Source organism: Athene cunicularia (assembly GCF_003259725.1).
Source record: "Athene cunicularia isolate RWA chromosome 2 unlocalized genomic scaffold, athCun1 chr2_part1, whole genome shotgun sequence".
Lineage (NCBI taxonomy): Eukaryota > Metazoa > Chordata > Aves > Strigiformes > Strigidae > Athene > Athene cunicularia.
In genome coordinates this window covers 132806688-132826027 of record NW_020799095.1, presented here as the reverse complement: position 1 = coordinate 132826027, position 19340 = coordinate 132806688, and the positions used below count along the sequence as shown (strand labels likewise).

Below are 19340 nucleotides of genomic sequence, written 5' to 3'. Positions count from 1 at the left end.
TATTGTATTTTTGTCAGAACTGATTTCATTAAAATTCAAGGGGTTTTGTTTTCTTGGTGTTTTTGTATAGGCAGTTTGTCTGTAATTCATCTGTTGGGGGCATCAGTGGAGTGCCCAGATATTGACTGCCTTCAGTGTAAATACTTCAGTGTTTTTCATATTTCTGAATGTTTGTGAATTCCTTCTTTTTGGTCATGCTGTTCATTTTCAGTGCTCAATAACAACTACAGATGTAGTTGTATGTGCTAATAACCCCTTTCTGAAAATAAAAAAAAAAGAGGTTGTGAAATGTGTTAATGTTTTTGTTATGTTCATGGAAATAATAGAAAACAAGACAATCAGAAATGTCCTTCTCTGTAATCAGTTACAAGTAAAATCACTTTACTGCAAAGATGGTGTTTATTTTGTAAATTTAGAGCTAAGTGTTATTGAAGACATGAAATCAGGGTGGCAATCACTGCTTAGCATCTCAGTTTATATGCAAAATGGAGAATTACTTGGAGAATAGCTTTTTAAGACTTACAGGTATATTTTACTTTTGAAAATAGTTTCATTGGAAATTAGTTGCTCACTAATACAATATTTGAAATAGTTTTTATTTTACAGTGTAGAATATTTTTAAATTGAGACAAAGCAACTTGATATGTAAATATATGCAGTGAAATTAGTATATTAAAAATGGGAAGGGGAACATCACTTCTAAGAACACAAGAATTTGGTGGGTTTGGGTTTTTTTAAGTAGATCTGCTATTTTTCTGCAAATTCTGATTACCAGGTTTCTAACTGTATTGTGTCTTTAGGAAATTTGGTGTCAACTCTGGGAGCAACTTCTGAAACATCTTATTTGTAACCACTGCAGTGGAGGAGCACTGAGATGCTTGCTTAGGTGTATATGTTTTATGTCAACTCTTAAGTCTTTAAGCTTGGTATAGAAGGAATTTGCGTTTTCTTCGTGCATTTAAGGTTCTTATTATGCAAACATCACACTTATGTGGCAGTGCTGGTAGAAGAATTGATTTCACATGTATGAAAATCTGACATGGCAAATATCCAATATTACAAAACTTTGAGGGATTAAGAGTTGTGGGTTTAAAGTTTTAGTGATGTATTTTATATTATAGATTTATATGTTCAAAAGAGTCTATTCATGAAAGTAGCGCTCTCTTCCCAAAATGCCTTTGTTAAAAATTTGTTGTAAAGGTTAAAAGAAGAGATGTTGAATAAAGGAGGGGAGAATGGGAGCTGTTTTGTGGGAGGAGTTGTGCACAAATACAACTTGATCTATCACATCATGTAACAAGGCTACCTCCTGTCAGCAAACTTCAGCAGACTTTGGAAGCGTACAAAGTAGTATGAGGTTTGGAGGAATAACTTTCTTGTTCTAACATTTGATGACCACAGGGGTTTCACTGTAGAGTAGACCTAGTTTTAGTGAATGCTGGTGGTGAGTTACTCTTGAAGATAGATAGTTCCTGGTTGTATCTTAAACATCTTTCTGGATAAAGGTTATAGGCTGCAGTTCATTATGAAATAAATGGATGTCTTCACCTGGATGTCTTTTATTTGCATAGCATTTACTTAAAAATCTTGACCCAGGAGGCAGTGGGGAAAATGCATTGAAATAAAGCTTTTTTGAAAAAAGAAAAAAAAAAAGCGCATTTGATGCAAAAATCATACAAAGTCTACCATCTAAAATACCTGAAGTTTCTCAAAACTCTTTGCTACTGTCGGTCTTATTCCTTAACTTTGTTGTGTATTTGTTCCTAGTACACTAATGATGCTTGTTTTTTATATCCATTGTATAGTAACTTTTTCTCTAATTTTTCCTCTAAGTTTTATCATAAAATGAACATAGGACCTTTAATGTTTAATATTAATTAAAATAACTTCAGTTTTGTTCTTTCTCTTCTGTAAAAGGGTATCTGAAGAATTTTTACAAATTTTATCTTGGAAATTAGCTTATTCATTATGTTTAATTTTAGGAAATGGTGCTCTTGCAGAACATTCTGAAAATGTGCATATTTCAGGAGTGTCAACGGGTAAGTCATTTTTTGTAATGTTTAAATTTCATGCATGACTTAAATAGTAAATATTGAAAGCCACCTGGTATCTTATGAAGAGATATTTGGCTATAAAAATTATTACTGCCTTTTGCAGCATGTAATAAGGAATGAAGCAACTGGAACATGGAAAAATTCTCATAAGATAAAATTGATACCTGCATGCTCATGAACAGATTATGCCTTTCTAAGTGGACTGCTTAATTATTTTTCCATACAAACATTGAACTAAGAGAAAAGTTGGTTTAAGTTGAATTGATATTTTCTTTCCACAGTAAAGTTTTTGTGAAATGAAATTTATTGAAATGTAATTTTGGACAGTGCTACTATCAAATAATATAAATCCAGGAGTTATGCGTTTCACCTGATTAGATTGAAGCAGTAACTGAAACTACTGTACACTTGACTGCACAGTTTCCTTAATACAAGAAAAAAAGAATTTTAGAACTCATGAAACTGGGAAGCCATTGAGATGCTGAGAGAATATGAGGTATAAAGGCAGCACATGTTGCTCAAAGGTTGCTACTTCTCTTCCAGTATGTTGGGTCTTAGGCATCTTCTGGACAGCAGCCACAGCTGGGACTGTTCTGTGTTAGTGATGTGACTGTATGTCCCTGGAGGCATTAAGCAATACCAGTGTATAGTCTCTGTTCTTCTGATGTTAAGCAGTGTTACCTAAACTGCTGGTGTTATGTTTAATGATAGGATACTCAGAGTATGTGCAAATGGGGAGATAAACACTCTTCTTCAGTGGGTAGAATACAAGCCTGATTCTTTCTGTAGGGAAGCTGCCACTAATCCCTGGAAATCAAACTGAATTTCATACCTTTCTCCTAAAAAAGGAGTCAAAATGCAAACTCATACTTTTTGACAACATCTTGCACATCTCTGTAGTTATCCTTGCAGTATCACTTCAAACATTACATTGCTACTTGTGCACGAGGTTAAGTTTTTGGATGTGTACAGCCAGTTACACCATATTGCCTTCTTTTTCCCTTTCATTGTTTGCTGGTCAACGACTGGCAAAGATCTAATTATAGAAGATCTTTGCTATCCATTCTTGTGCTGCACCATGAAGAATGCTGCTGGTTTCAACAGTAGCGATGCAGCAAGTATCATATATAGTACATTTATGTCACACTGAAAATAATAAATAACAACACAAGTATTGTTGGAACAATAGTTGCTGGAATTGGATTGTACAAGATACATAGCCTAAAATCTAGCTATGCAGCTTTCAGGATATATTTTAACAACCCTTCACCCCTTTGTTTACTGTAACACTTGTCACAGGTCAAAATACGGGCAGAAAGGCATCTGCTGTGCAAGAGGTGAATGGAATTTTTGACTTTGCTTTCAGTACTTCGGCCAGCATGCTTGCATAAGCGGTGCCAGGAAGAGGAGAACACAATGTACTTTCTACACAAGATAACAGCAGCTGGTAGATAGACCTTTAACTACGAAGAAGAAAGAGCCAGTGAGGACCTCTATTCAAAAATAATTAAAAAAAAAAAATCCCATATGTATATTTACATATACATACATATATATGAAGAAATAGTTCTGGTGATCCTGTGTTCTAAAATAGCTTTCCAGCTGGGGAAAAATAAATATCATACGCTTAAACTTTATATCTTAATATGAAATGAAAATTTTTCACTTGGAGAGGTTTGAGATAATGGGGATGAGGGTGGTCCGTTGATGAGAACCAGAAGAAAGCATGTAGACAGATCCCTTAGCATTTTCCTTACAGTTCTTTGTATGTACACCTTCAGTGTTAGGTGTATAACAAATGGGGATTGATTTAGATGATTTTTTGAGTTCCTCTGAAACAATCTGGGTCTTCCAAACATGTTTTCTGAACTTGCAGTTGATATATTTCATCAAGCATACCAACTTTATAGTTATGAGCAGAGTTTCTGTAAAATAGAACCAAAACCATCTGGCCTTTAATCTTTCTAAATCCAACTTTAACTTGGTGTTGAAACCAAGCAAGTGATTTTCCTGGACAGTTGCTACTGAGACGGGATTTAAAATTAAAAGAGTGTCTTGGTAGATTTCCTGTCATGCTGCCTCTGTAAGGCTACATGACCTACCTTACTAAATTATGTTTTAATAACACAGATCTCTGATCTTTGGTATTTATGCTTCTGCTGAATGTTTATATCTGCCAAGTTACAGGTACACCTCTTATATATGAACATGCTTTTTTTCTACCAACAGCAGTAACAGAATGTTGTCTCTTATGTATAAGCTATCACTAGAGAACAAGTGTTCATGCTGTTAAAATCTGAAAAATGGAGAAATATTTTCGGGTCTGTCTTTGGGGTATGTTGCACAATAATTGTCACAACTGCAAAACCGATTACCCCCATCACCACCCCATTTTAAAGAACTTCTACGCTGGTGAAAACACTTATTCACAGCAATTTTAAAAAAAAGTATAATGATACCTTTTTACTGAGTGTGTGTCTGTATTGCAGAGTAAAGGGCATTTTAAATTAAAGTCTTACATCTTGACCTGCAGGCAAAGATTCCTATGCCTTCTTCCACCGTAGTTCTCCAAATAAGACTTTCAGTGGCTCCTGAGAGTTACAAATGCAATAATTATACTCCCTATTCATGATTTAGACTTTATCACAACATTATTCTCTTTTTACTCTAAGCTGTTTTAAACACCTTCAGATCATTTATCCAGCTGTATTCATGTCCTTACCATGTCCAATATAATGCATACCTTATCATCTTGTGGTTCACATTGAAAGCTAATTCTTTTATCTTTTCAACTAATCTCCTGGCATTACTGTGAAGATATATCCCTAATCTCCCTCTCCCTGCTTTTCTGAAGTGACTTTTTTCCTTGACATGTTGTTCACTGTTACTACAGGTACTTTACTTCTCTAGATCTTGCTACAGAATTTCTGCATGGGTTTCTTAATATTTTCTTGTTATAACTGACAAGTTGAATATGTACTGTAAAGTTTTCATTGACTCTTTTCTGTTTACCAGTCAACATCCCATAGGTAGTTTATGGTCATGTTCTGCATTGTTGGGCAATGAACAAATTTCAGGAAGAAGGGAATAAAAAAACCTGTTGTGTATGTTTTTAAAAAGTTTGCAAGGGAGTCCATACACACCAAAAAAACATATGCACAGCTTATCTTCTCAGCAGGTTTTTTTGATCGTTATTTTGCACCTTAGTCTATGAAACATCTTCAGTCCTAATTGCAATATTGCAATCTACTTAACAGAGTTATAGAAAAGTAACAAACAGAATTGGAAGTAGATTATTAATAAAATAAAGGCATACAAAGGAGAGCATTTAAAACAGGTAGGAGATGGATGACCATAATTGTATCAAAGAATATAGGGGAATTGAGAGGAATGTAGGCAGAGACAACATGCATATATAAATAGTTGTGCAGGAGAGATTTGTTCCCACCCAGAAGTCTCATAGGCACCAGCATGAGATTTGAAAACTTCTTGGGCGTGCATCATTGTGTGTCTTTGCTTCTCTATGATGCAACCTTCTCCGTTTGTTTACTGCTTCTGCCTCAGTTGCAATCTCATCTCCTTTTTGTCTAGCTACTCCCATTTTCATTCTGCTATTTTCTTATATATTTTTAATATTTGTAATAAATTATTCCAGTTGGTTTTCCTATAATTTTAAGTACCTACAGACATAACTGACCTGTATGAAAAATGCCTGCAGGGCCACTAACAATTGAAATTAGAAGTGCAAAATATCCACAATTTAGTGTAAAGATGTTTGCCTCTATTGATACATTTCTGTTTTTCACACTTGTCAGTTGAATTGGGTTTTTTTAATTCGCATGCCTTCTTGATGTAGCTCATGTTCTCCATGTTTATAAACACATTAATAAAATGTATGTTATATTCTCAAAAGCTTTAGAAGAAACATCCTATTTAAGCAGAATCAGGAATTGATTTTAAAGGGCTTGCTATTATCTTTATAAAGTAGATTCCCTTTAAAACTGTTCTATTTCAAAAGGTTACCCTTGATTTTAAAAATCTTTGAGAAATAGAATTTCTCTCAAAATGACAGCACTTCTGAGGTGCAGCTTCTATACACAGCTGATCTTGACTGTTACACACTTTTTAAGCAAATAGTTTTCTGTTGTCTCCTGAGTTGTAAGCAATTTCAGTGCATGAACATATACCAAGTGTGCAAGTTCACTTAGCTTATCTAGTTAACCTGAAGTTAAGGAAACTGTGATTCCCTTTTCAAGTCTATTCCATTTTAGCTTTTGAACCCCTACTTTCTTATATACATATTTCAGTTTGATTTTTCTCTCTTCTGGTATTGTTCAACCTTTATTTTAGTATCTGTGATAATTCTTGCTTCCTCATGCCCTCCTTAGTCTGCTTCTCTTTTCCCATATTGGATGGTGCTAGAAGTGGTCATATTTTGCCCTCAGCTCTTTAATGGAAATGGAAAAATCCAATTTCTGTATAAGGATGTGGCTGGTATTGCAAATAAAGGCCAAAAAACCTGAATTAGAGTAAAACTGGAAGTTTTCACGGTGCTATGAAAATACAGCTTTGGTTATACAGGCTTTCTATGTGGAATTTCTTCCACTCAGACTCATGTAACAAGTAAAAGTTACTGCCTGTACTATTGCAGGGATTGGGTTGAGTAGATTATAGTTGTCAGGGTGCACTGTGCCAGCATAGGAGGCTGCAAAGCTAATTACATAGTAATTTCAGTTGTTAGCAGTGTTTGGAGGTTTCTACTCGATGGAGGCGTGCTGTACATATATTTATAGCACGCTTAAGATTTTGGAGGTGAACTTTTGTAAAATTGAATGAACGTATGTTGGATGGATTATTTTTATCTTTCAGTGTAAATTTTTTCTTTGTTAGGCAAATTTAAAAGCTTCCTTAGATGTTCTCAGTGACAAAATCTTATATGTTAGTTTGTAAATATATAGAATCAGGTGGATGTTGTAATAGTATTAATTTCACCTAAAGGCAATTTATTTTAAGCTGAGCAGTTTTTCAGGAGTAACCAAGTAGTGTGTGGAATTGCTTGCCAACATCTGCAAACTTGCTACAAAATGCTTTATACATTCTTCCATCTTTTTGTGTGTGTGTTTATTTCAAACCTGTTGAAACTGCTATTCTATTTCGACGTTTAATTGTGAATAACAATTTTTTTTCCTTCCAGTCCCTCAATTTCTTGTCTGAACAGATGTGAAATATATTCAAATCATTCATACAGGAGCAGTGTTCCAAAATATGGTGTTAGAGCACCACCTACAGGGTTTGCTCAAAATGAAAACAAGAAAGTTTCCAGTGAATAGTTGATTGAATATTCAAATAAAATATCTTTCTGTATTTTCAGATTTTATCCCTAGATAATAGGATAGGTCATGTGTTCTATAGCTAAAGTATGTTAATACTTAACTGCGCAGCCTGAGAAGCTCTAATAAGTAACATGTGAAAAACTATTTAAAGCAATGTTTTCTTTCAGCTGTACTTGAAAACAGTAAATTTACTGAGTTTTGATTCTAAATTTCTGTATTTAAGCTAATACAGTAAATTCAAGCATACACCAGTATTGTTGTCCTTTAATCCTTTTCAGCCTATTTTTGAACACGTATTGGTTATGCCATATCAAAATATTTTTAGGTAATAATAATTTAAGAAAATAACTTTTTATTGTATTAGAACTAAACAATATTTTCAGGTCCCTGTAGTGTTGAAAAAAAAACTCTTATAAGCTTGATTGTGGATAAAAATAGAAAGAAAAAATAACCTGTGTACAAATTACATTATTACAAGTTTTGCACTATGCAGCTCATTCTTCATCATGTTTGTTCACTTCATCAGTTCTGCTTTGTTATTTTAATCGAATACATATTCAAAATTTTTAAGAATTCTGGAAGCTTTTAATCAGGCAATAATGAAAATGCTTCATCTTTTGTAATAGTTTTTATGTTTGAACTACTGTGTGTAACTCTGCTACCAGTAAACTTTGAGAGCTTGCTGGTTTTGGACTAGCAGTGAGGAAACTGTAAAATAAAAGCACAGAGGGCACTTATTTTTAATGTGGTTTCTGACCTCTGAAACTTCCTCATAATTTCAAGCTCTGTAGCAAGAGTATTCTAGCCTTCCTATTTATGTGAAGGTTGTGAATATGCTGTATGACAGGTGTTGGATATAAGGCTACTAAGGGGGGAAGAAACCACCAGCAAAACAAAACCACAAAGCTAGGAAGTACATTACTTGAAGTAAAATCAGTAGAGCTGAGAACACTCCAGCGAAGGGAACAAGCAGCTGAGTTAAAGCTAATACAGAAAGCTACACCTATAATACGGTAAGAATATAGATGGCTGAGTTACTTCAGTTGCATAGAATTAGTCCTATAAATATAAGCTTTCTAGTTCATTATCAGAAATACAGTTATGCAAGTTCCTCTTAGGAATAGTCTCTTGTGAACCTAACTTTTAATATTTATAATTGAAGTGTGCTGCAGTAAGTGCTATTTGCCTTCCAAGCATTTAGAATTGTGTGTATGAAGATAGATCATTTCCATGCCAAGGACTGGAAGCAGGTATTTAAATGTTGGCCAGGCACTGAGTCTTCCTAAACCAGGAAATTTCAGCTACTTGATTATTTAGCTTTAACTTATTTTTCACGTTCTAATGCATTTGTCAGTATAGGGTGTAAATGCATGGTTAAATTGAACTGAATCTTTGTGAAGGCTAAAAATAGGAAATGCAAAATCTTTCACTTAAAAAAATATTATTCTACACAGACTTTACAACTTTATTTTTGATCTGTAGTACTGATTGATATTAGTATAAACTTCTACACTGGCAACAATGGAAAACATCTTTCAGCTGACTTATTTCATTATTAACTCCTTTAGACCTTGTTCTTATTGCTACATCATCTAACTCAGTGTGATATTTTTCCTGATTAGTGCTGGCTGATTTTTATTTTTGTCCTACTGGCTTTTAAAAAAATTGAATTAATCAAATTGCTTTCAATATATATGTATTTTTTAGCTTGTGGAGATATTCCAGAACAAATCCGATCACCAAGTGGGACAATCACAAGTCCAGGGTGGCCCTCTGAGTATCCTGCCCGAATCAACTGTAGCTGGTACATCCATGCAAACCCAGGGGAGATCATTACTATAAGGTAAGAGTGCAACACAGGTTGAAGAATTACTGACTAGACGTTTTTAACTGTCGCTTGTGTAGATACCAATTTTTTCTTCCTTCCTGTAAATGTAGGATTTCTGTTTTGTCTGTTTTCTGCCTGATTTACTCTCACAGCTATGTAGCATTTGTTTTCAACTGGAAAATTGGCAACTAGAAAAAGTTTGTGTGCTCATTTTTTAAATTTCTTTTTAATGTCTCTGAAATATAGAATTTTGCATTAAAAAATGTGTAGGGGAGAATCTGTAATGCTTCATTGTTATGAAGTCTCATGGTGTACTTAAAAATGATGGGGTACATATAATAAATCAATAGACATTAATGCAGTCTTGGAAATGCTGAGTTTTGGTCCAGGGAGCTCCTCAGAGTTTCACCTATCTTGTAGCTTTTCTGAAGAAGTAGTGTAAAAAAGTTGTAGGCTCAAGTTCTCATTAGTTCATTCCCCCTTAGTACCACAAGGGAAATACAGGCTTGTTTTAGCATCAAGGTACAAATTAGTAGTGCTTCATAGGCTGATCATGAAACTGTATTAGCCGCAGATTTACTTGAGTTTCCAGTACAAACATGCTGACTGAAGAAGCAGCTTTTCATCGTGAAGTATTTGCTTTGACATCAGTTACTCATTTAAAGTACTCCTTTTTAATTGAAACAAGTTTTCTACTAAATATTAAAATGGCATAAATGCAATGTAAAGTAGGTAGAACTGTATTATGTTCCATGTCTACTAGAATGCTTTCTGAATTTTTTTCATACTGTTTATTTTTAATAAAACTTTTTTTTTTTCCTCTTGCATTGTTTTCTACCATTTATACATTTCACATTTCATTTCTGGTTTACTGCTTTGTCTGTACAGAATCTGTTTTGCCCAGACTGTCTTCCCTTCATACTTCATTACCCTGACAGCATGTCTTGATATAGTTGTAGCCACACTGTAACAATCCATGACATACCTGTTGGGTAACTGAATAGTGCAGATAAGGGAAAATCTTATCTGAAATCATAGTTTTGAACAAGTGAATCAAGTCAGATCATTGGCAAAGTGCAGCATTAGCTAAAGTTCTGATGAAATTTGGGTTAAATACAACCACTTAGTAGTATATGAAAGTCATTAAATGAGACTCATAAAGACAATTTCATGAACAGAGTTTTTCATCGGTTTTTAGCCTGAAGGATTGATGTGTTTTTTGTAGCAAAACTTAGCTTCTTAAATAGTGGATACAGTATTTTGGTTAACAGAATGAATTCTTGATGTCCTCGTAACAAAAATATCATCACCACAAGGTTAAATCCTGTTTTTACATGGGTAGAGAACCTGTTCTCTTTATTTCAGACAAAAAACCCCTTGCAACTAATTTTCATTTTTGAGTACTAATTCATCAGCTTGGTTATGCAACATCCAGTTCAGTAGCAATTTTGACCTTTTTTTTTTTTTTTCCCTCTTTCAGCTTTCAAGATTTTGATGTTCAGGGATCACGACGATGCAGCTCAGATTGGTTAACAATTGGAAGCCACAAGAATATTGAAGGCTATAGAGCATGCGGCTCCTCCATTCCTTCACCGTACATCTCTTCACAGGATCATGTTTGGATCAGATTTCATTCAGATGATAGCATCTCCAGGAAAGGCTTCAGATTAGCCTACTTCGCTGGTATGTTTCAAATGATGTCTTGCACAGTTTTATGGATTCAGTGATTACAGTAATAAGCAGAGTGAATGATTTTGAGGAGGAAGAAAATTCACTACTAATACTAGGCAACTGGAATTTGTTCTACCATAGTTTAAGAATTTAAATATTTTCATCAGATTAAAATTAGTTTGTTGAAATAGTTGGATACTCTTCTGAGTATCATAAATATGGCAAGAGAGCCGAAACCAAGTTTTTTTACATTTCTCATAGAAATTGCATCACATTTTTTCCCATTTCCAGAAGGTGTACTATCTTTAAGAAAAACAAACAAAAAAACCCCTATATTAATACTCTAGTCAAGTATAGACATGCACATGCAGAATTTTTCCTGAACAATTCAAGTATGCGATGAAGCTAGTTAGTAGTAGTGATAGTTTGAGACTGTTTTGTAGGCAATTCTTGCTCTAAGTAGCTATTGCCAAGAGAGAGGAGGAAGGAATGGGTGAAGACTAGTTCCAAATTTTTTTCTGGCCTTAAGAAGTATTACAGTTTTATGTACTAGCATGATTAGGGTGTTCTACATCCTGATCATCCCAAATACTGGATTAGATTCTTCTTTGTTTTCATGATGGTTTCACATTCTCTTGCTCCCTCCCAGTGTATGCCGGTATCCACTATCTGTGAATCTGCGTACCAACTTTTAACTCCTTCATAAAAAAATTTACACTCTTACACCTATCCATCCATCTACAGAACTATTCCACAAAGATTCAGTAAAATAAGCCCTGATTTCCTCTAGCCTAAACCATATTTGCTCTTGTTCTGTATTCTTCAGTCTTTCTACCTAATGGCTTCCTCCACCCTGTCAGATTCTTTCACAAACCTGAAGTTTCAAGGTGGGCTTAGCCCTCTTTATCACCTGTTTTCAAGCCTACAAAAAAGGTTCCTTCTAAAGTTCAGCTCCTTGTAGCTTAGCAAGTCTTGGGGAGAAGTAATACATCCTTGCATTTGATGCTGGCTTTCAGGGCAGTGTTCTACCTGGGGTTTGCTTACTGTTTGTTTTGCTTACTATTCTACCTGGGTTTTGCGTACTGTCTCACCAAAAAAAGATGATGTCATCTCACCAAAAAAAGATGAAGTCATCGTCTCCTACTGTTTCTGCTAACTACCCACACACACACTGTTATCCTGTGTGAGGCATCAGCTTCTGCCCTTTTTATCATCCTTCTCATAGGCACAGAGGGAAGGCATCATTCCTGCCTGAGGGGCATTGAGAAGGAAGGACATTTTGGATGAGGGTGTGGAATAGGCAGGGGAGGCAAGCCACAACCTTAGTAGAGTTTTTCTGAAAATCCTTTTCTCTCTAATCTTGAAATAATTTCATTTTGTAACTCATATTGGAAGAAGCTGTAACATTTTCAACAATATGCAGTTTTTTCTGTTACTTGATTTCTTGTTTGTGTCGTGCAGTAGTACTTAGTTTAGAGTACTCAAGACTTTAATCTTATGTTTTTAAATTTCTTTTTTAAGAAAATTGGGGGGGGGGTGTGGTAGTGGTGGTTTGTTTTTTAAAAAGTGAACCTTACTAAAACCTTGGTTTGAGCTTGGTCCCTATGTTTCGCGTGATATTTAGGAACTATTTCGCTGTCGAGGTGGAAGTGTAGTATTGCAGTGATCAGAGTAGTCTTGTAATGTTATAAATTGACCTGTATATAGTAGAAAAGTTGACAGATTTGCTTTAATAATCATCTAATCGTTTCTGCTTTTGAGTGTGAAAAGGAGACTTCTGAAATACTAACATTCTTGCTATACATTCAACTGTGTCATTACACTGTTCGATTTCTTCTCATTAGCATCATGCAGCAGTGCTCAGTTCAATGCCTCAGAAGACTATTTAACTCAGTCTTGTTAAGGGTGCTCTCAAATGTGGCATGTGATCTTAGAAAAAGGGGAAAATTAGTACTTTATTTACATGGGTGCAAGTTAAACCTACTTGTGCTGGAATGATAGAAACAATGTAGATGACAGGCACAAAAGGACGGTTAGGAAGCTGCATGTTTAAAATCTGAGGTGGAAGATAGGCCATGTGAGTTGTTTGAGTTAATTCTTGTTTAAAGTAAATAATATCTTCCAGGTAAGTATTCATATTTCATTTTAAACAAAGAAATAACAAAAAGCGCATTAGAGTTAGGAAGGGTACTTGACTAGAAGGTAAATTTTGTGTCATGTCACTTGCCTGCCTTCCCTCTTTCTTTCACCACTCTTAATTTATGAGCCCCTTAAATTATGGGCATCAGAATGGAACAGAGTTTACTAATGGTGATGTATAGTGGAAAATAGAATTAATAAAAGTACAGAGGTCTATGTTTACTGTAAATGCGTGAAAGGATTGTGTTAGTCCTTTGGCTGCAACTGCACATGGTTTTGCTAGTTATCATGTACTATCCTGAAGCTTTTTGTGGTACAGCTTCCAGAGATAGTCTTACTTTGTACATCTCTTATTATTTTATGACTAATTTTTGATTCGTACATAAACTTTTCTGTCATAATGACTTCATGATTGGTGATTAAAAATGTTAAATCCTGATCAAGCAGGCAGCTCTTTTCTGGGATGTTTAAAAGCCTGCAGAAGTTAGTTTGAAATTGTATCCTGTTTTGTTACTACAGTATTGCAGCTAATATCTATGACTCCACGTTATAGCTTCCTACTCAACCTTTTCCAGGTTTTACAAGGTAGAAACATTGAGCTAGTCAGTACTTGAATAAGTTCAATTACTCTTCTTATGCATGTTCTACTATATTGTCCTCCACTTACGGTGCATAGTCATTCAGTTTAGGCAGGACAAGTCTAGTAGTTCAGTTTTGCAGGTTTCAAATTCGAGGCCAAGGTTCTATGTATTTGCCATATTAATATAATGAACGATGTGTATGTGTGTGAGTATATAATATATCTCTAAAAATACATATAGATCCATATATGTAATAGAACAGGCAGATCATATAATAAAACTTAATCACGGGCAGCACATACCTTTTGCTCTCCTTTCACTCTGTCAGCAAATTCCTGGACTTAAACACTCTTCAGCAGTGCTTATAACGTTTATCACTCTTGTTGGTTTCATTTTTTCCTGCATTCATTTTCAAAAAACCTTAGCATTTGTGAATTTTAAAAATGCTGACATTGCATCTTTAAAAAAAAAATATTTCAAGGTAGAATGTTTCTTAAGATACTGAAATAGTAAAAAGGAGAACAGAGGTGTGATATGAATTGGCCTATCACAGCAGATTAGTTGCAGCAAGGGAAATTCAGGCTAGATATGAGGACTTCTATCACTTTGTGTGGTTAAGCACTGGAACTTTGAAAATATTTGATTGGACAAGGCCCAAATCAGACTTCAATTAGCCTTGCTTTGAGCAGGTGATTTGATTAGGTGACCTCCAGAGATACATTCAAATCTGAATTGTTCTCTTGTAAAACAAGATAGAGCCCAGTTATGGGAAGCTCCGTACCTCAGTAAGTTACTCATGTTGTCTGTCTTGTTCCATTTTTTTTAAACTCTAAGTATAGTGGTATTTAGATTTAGGATATATTTGTCTAATTTATTTCCCAAATTAGTTCTGTGTAGGTCCATCTGCATTGCAGATTTGGGAATTGTTTTGGAGGATTGACCATAGCAGTTTGTTTTATAGCAAATTTTACAGTTTGTACCATGTTTGTTAGAAATTGCAGTCATTTTAAATGTTACAGCGGTATTTGACTCGGCTAAGCCATTGCAGAGCTAAAATATCTTTCTTCCCAGCTTGCTTCCCATGTGTTTAACATGGTTGGAACTCTAACAAGTGAAGGCCTGGAAAAAAATATTTTTGATCTTACAATTATGGTAGTAGCCAGTAGACCACATTTTCTTGACACACCCCCCAAAACCCAAAGCAAAACAAAAACACTGCCCACCCCTCCTGCCCACTTCCATGTTTTCTAGACCACTATGGGGATCCTTAACTTCTAAAATATAAATTTCTCTTCAGGCAAGCATGTGTTTCTAGATTTGCTGCACCTCTCCCCTTAGTTGCTGGAGGAGAGGTGGGAGCAGTGGGAAGAGGTGAGGATGGAAGTTTGTCTTCGGTTGGTTGGTAATAGGTGATCTTCAACCATCATCTTCTCTCTTACCATAGATCCTTTGGTACAAAGTAGGAACCTACAAAGACAGGAGAGGTCTGACTTCTTTTACAAGGAAAAATTTGAGGAGGTAACCGGTACTGCAGGACACAATATTTCTGTATTTTGAGTGATAGAGGAGAGAAACAGTGTTTTTCTGACTTATTTTTAGCACCTTAGAAGCCAGATTTTTCAAGCACTGTAAATGAGCATTATTTTCTTGCTTGGGTTAGTTATTTGACTGAAAGCAGCTGAGGTTGAGGCTTATGCTGATGTGTTAACAGAATTTTGACTTGAAAAAACTGTTTTATCTTGAAACTTACTTGAAGTTGTGGTAATTTACAAAGACTTTAAATAGTTGTTTTGCCCTTTTGAACTAGCTGGTACCACGAATAAATGTGATACAAACTATAAAGTGCTAAATTCTAAATAGATATGTTTTATAATTTCATTTGTTTCAGGGAAATCTGATGAACCAAATTGTGATTGTGACCAGTTTCATTGTGCTAATGGGAAGTGTATTCCAGAAAGTTGGAAATGTAATAATATGGATGAATGTGGAGACAACTCAGATGAAGAAATCTGTGCCAAAGCTAATCCTCAGACAGCTTCTTCCTTTCAACCTTGTGCTTACGATCAGTTCCAGTGTCTTTCTCGCTTCACCAAGCTTTACACTTGCCTTCCAGAATCTTTAAAATGTGATGGTAACATTGATTGTCTTGACCTAGGAGATGAAGTAGACTGTCATGTGCCAACATGTGGGCAGTGGTTAAAATATTTTTATGGTACTTTCAGTTCTCCCAATTATCCTGACTTCTATCCACCTGGAAGCAACTGCACCTGGCTGATAGACACTGGTGATCATCGCAAAGTAATTTTGCGATTCACTGATTTTAAACTTGATGGTACAGGTTACGGAGACTATGTCAAAATATATGATGGATTAGAGGAGAATCCACGGAGGCTGTTGCGTGTGCTCACAGCATTTGACTCTCATGCTCCCCTCACAGTTGTTTCATCCTCAGGACAGATAAGAGTGCATTTTTGTGCTGACAAAGTGAATGCTGCAAGAGGATTCAATGCCACCTATCAAGTAGATGGCTTCTGTTTGCCCTGGGAAATCCCATGTGGTGGAAATTGGGGTTGCTACACAGAGCAGCAACGATGTGATGGCTACTGGCACTGTCCAAATGGAAGGGATGAAACCAACTGCACTATGTGCCAAAGAGATGAGTTTCCGTGCTCTCGAAATGGTGTTTGCTACCCCCGTTCAGATCGCTGCAACTACCAGAATCATTGCCCTAATGGGTCAGATGAAAAAAATTGTTTCTTTTGTCAGCCAGGAAACTTTCATTGTAAAAACAACCGCTGTGTGTTTGAGAGCTGGGTTTGTGATTCTCAAGATGACTGTGGTGATGGCAGTGATGAAGAGAATTGCCCAGTCATTGTGCCCACTAGAGTAATAACTGCAGCTGTCATTGGGAGTCTTATCTGTGGATTGCTGCTTGTCATTGCACTGGGATGTACTTGTAAATTGTACTCACTCAGGATGTTTGAGCGAAGGTAAGTAGAACAGATGGTCTTGAGAACTTAAATTTTTAAACTACTTTCATATCTTCTATTGTTATATTTGAAACATTTTTATTGATATGCGGTTATTGTTGCATGTGATTTCTAAAGACATTGTTCCTTCTTCTTTGACAGTAAAAACATTAGTTGGGAATAGAAGTATTCTGATCACTTAACTATTGAAAGTTAAGCTTTCAGATGTTGCTACCAAAAAGAAAGTGTGGAAAATCTGCATTTCTGAAATTAAATATCTCAAGTCTATATTTAACAGTATGTTTATTCTATTGTAGACTATCTTATACCAGATTACACATTCTTCAATTTTTATAAAATAAGCATCGCCTTTTATATTTAGTCCATGCTTTTTAAAAAAAAAAAAAAAAAAAAAAAAGGAATTTATAGTTGGGTTGATTTTGTTGTTCGTGTCTCAGCTGGACAGACCCATAGGAATGACTGCAAGGACTTACTGTATATTCTTTGTCAATTAAATTAATAAAACTTCATCTGCTGAAATTTATTATTTCAGATATAATAGTCTGATGTATTTCTAAAATTATATATTATACACATCATAAGTCTTATGTATTACAAAATTTATTTTTCTCTTTAAAAGATCATTTGAAACTCATTTGTCAAGGGTTGAGGCTGAACTGTTAAGAAGAGAAGCTCCTCCATCCTATGGACAGTTAATTGCCCAGGGTTTAATTCCACCAGTTGAAGATTTTCCTGTTTGTTCACCAAATCAGGTAAGATTCCAAAATAGCAGACAGACCACTTAAATTTTAAAGAGACTGAAATAAAGATATTTTAACTTTCATCTGCATTTTCTTACTCTATAGCATTTTCTTTTCTTCCCTTCATGCCAATTCTATCATACTAAGGATTAGCAATTGGACAAAATCATGATACAGCAGCACCACACAGTTTTCTTTGCAGGCTTTTTTTCTTGTTAATGAATACCAGCGATTCACTCTATAGAATCCCTCTTGCATGAAAAGTAAAAAATTGGTAGATCTAGTTGTATGTTCTGTATGCATGTTGCTTATAAATTAAGACTGCAAGCTGGCACCTTGAAATTTAGGAAAGAAGAATTGAGACTTCTTATACAAAATGATAGTTCATATAACCTCTGTGTATGTTTTTAGGTACGATCGTGCCCACTATACATAGATGATGGCAAAGGCAAGGCTGTAACACCATATAAAATTAACAGGAATGACTAACAAAGTAAAAGCTAGTAAATGGGATTTAATAGTGTCTAGGCATCTTGATTCTTAGATGGATTATGAGCACATTTCTTATTTGGCTGATGAATGAGCTTCTGCCAAAACAACATTTTCATTTAAAAAAAAGGCTTATAACGCTCTTGTCAAATAGAAGAAAGGTCTCGGTCTAGGAATCCTACTATGGTGATGTATTATGGTTGGCATCTTGTATTGTGCATTGCAGTTAATACAGCAAAGTTTACTCTTAGCTAATATTGCTGAGTATGTAAGAAAATACAAGACCATAAGAAGAGGAATTGTTTTTTTATCTTGAACAGAACTGATTTCATTACACTTATTCTGTCATAGATGTCACTTTTTCACACATACATCTTCACAAGCAGCATCTGTGATCTGTCACAAAGGATTTTTCAGAGAAAAAGAAAATTTGTTGCAGTTTTCATGAAAGACTCCGAAAACAGAAAGAAGACATTGTGAAATTTTTCAGTAGTTAGATTAGCACTAAAATTTATTAATGAGCTTATTAATGAATGCCTATAATGACCACTGTAGAATCCCTCATTCTTATTGAATGGGTTATCATGGTTATAATAAAGATCAGTATGTTTTTGTTCAAAAACAATTCTGTGCTTTTACAAATTTGGCTTGCCTGTCCTCTTTTCCAAAATTAAGCTTCACCAGTTTGTGATGCAGCTATGCTCACAAGCCTCTTGAGGTAGGGTTAGGTCACAGAAGATTGTTAAGACAGTGCAGTTGTCATGCCTAGATGTGTAAGTCCTCTGGTACAGGTAACTTAAAACAAACTAATATTAGTGCTTCAATTCAAGTATAATTCTGTGAACTATTGGAAGGGAAGAGGTAAGTTTTGCATTAAAATATTGTTTGGATACTGTGCTGTGTATTCCCTGTGACATCTGAAGGATTATGGAAGGTAGCCGAAGGTAACAGCATGAGAATACTGAAGTTCAGTGTTTGTAAACAAAGTGAAATAATATGCCTGTATGTTAAATGTTCAGTTGGGGAGGGGGTGGGGGGGAGGCTATTCTGAGGAATATTCTTTATTTTTGCCATAGTCTTTATTAAAAAATGTGAGCATAGACTTTATCATGTAATTAAACACATCAGTGAATGTTTTCAGAACTGTGGGCATCTGGCAGAACTTACACCCTAGTGTTTAAGAATTGATCTACTTAGCTGAGACACTGTTTTCTGTAAGTTTGAGTAAGGGAGACCTACATCAAATGTGTTAATATGTTTGTGTTGCCTTACAATTTAAAAGTTACATAAGGTTTTAGGCAGAAGTCGTCAGGTATGTGTTGTTCTGTAACTGAATGACTAGAAAATGTATACTGAATTTGTATAATGTATGGTTTAGAACACCTAAGATAATTTTTTTTTAAACAGAAGCATTAAAGTGTTTTGAAACAAGATTTAACTAATTATGCCAGAACAGGAAAAAAAATCAGACTAAAAGACTCTGCTAGAGAGGATGCTTAATTTAGTCTCTATTAT

At 35.1% G+C, this 19340-nt stretch overlaps 1 protein-coding gene across 1 annotated transcript in view; it reads left to right on the top strand.

Annotated features, from left to right (window-relative positions):
- Nucleotides 1–19340, top strand: part of LRP12 (LDL receptor related protein 12) — a 41958-nt gene that overhangs the window by 18811 nt on the left and 3807 nt on the right. Inside the window, exons 2-6 of the mRNA XM_026841507.1 lie at nucleotides 1983–2039; nucleotides 9095–9230; nucleotides 10696–10898; nucleotides 15495–16596; nucleotides 17216–17348. Coding sequence (XP_026697308.1) covers nucleotides 1983–2039; nucleotides 9095–9230; nucleotides 10696–10898; nucleotides 15495–16596; nucleotides 17216–17348 — 1631 coding nt within the window. The remainder of the gene's footprint in view (nucleotides 1–1982; nucleotides 2040–9094; nucleotides 9231–10695; nucleotides 10899–15494; nucleotides 16597–17215; nucleotides 17349–19340) is intronic.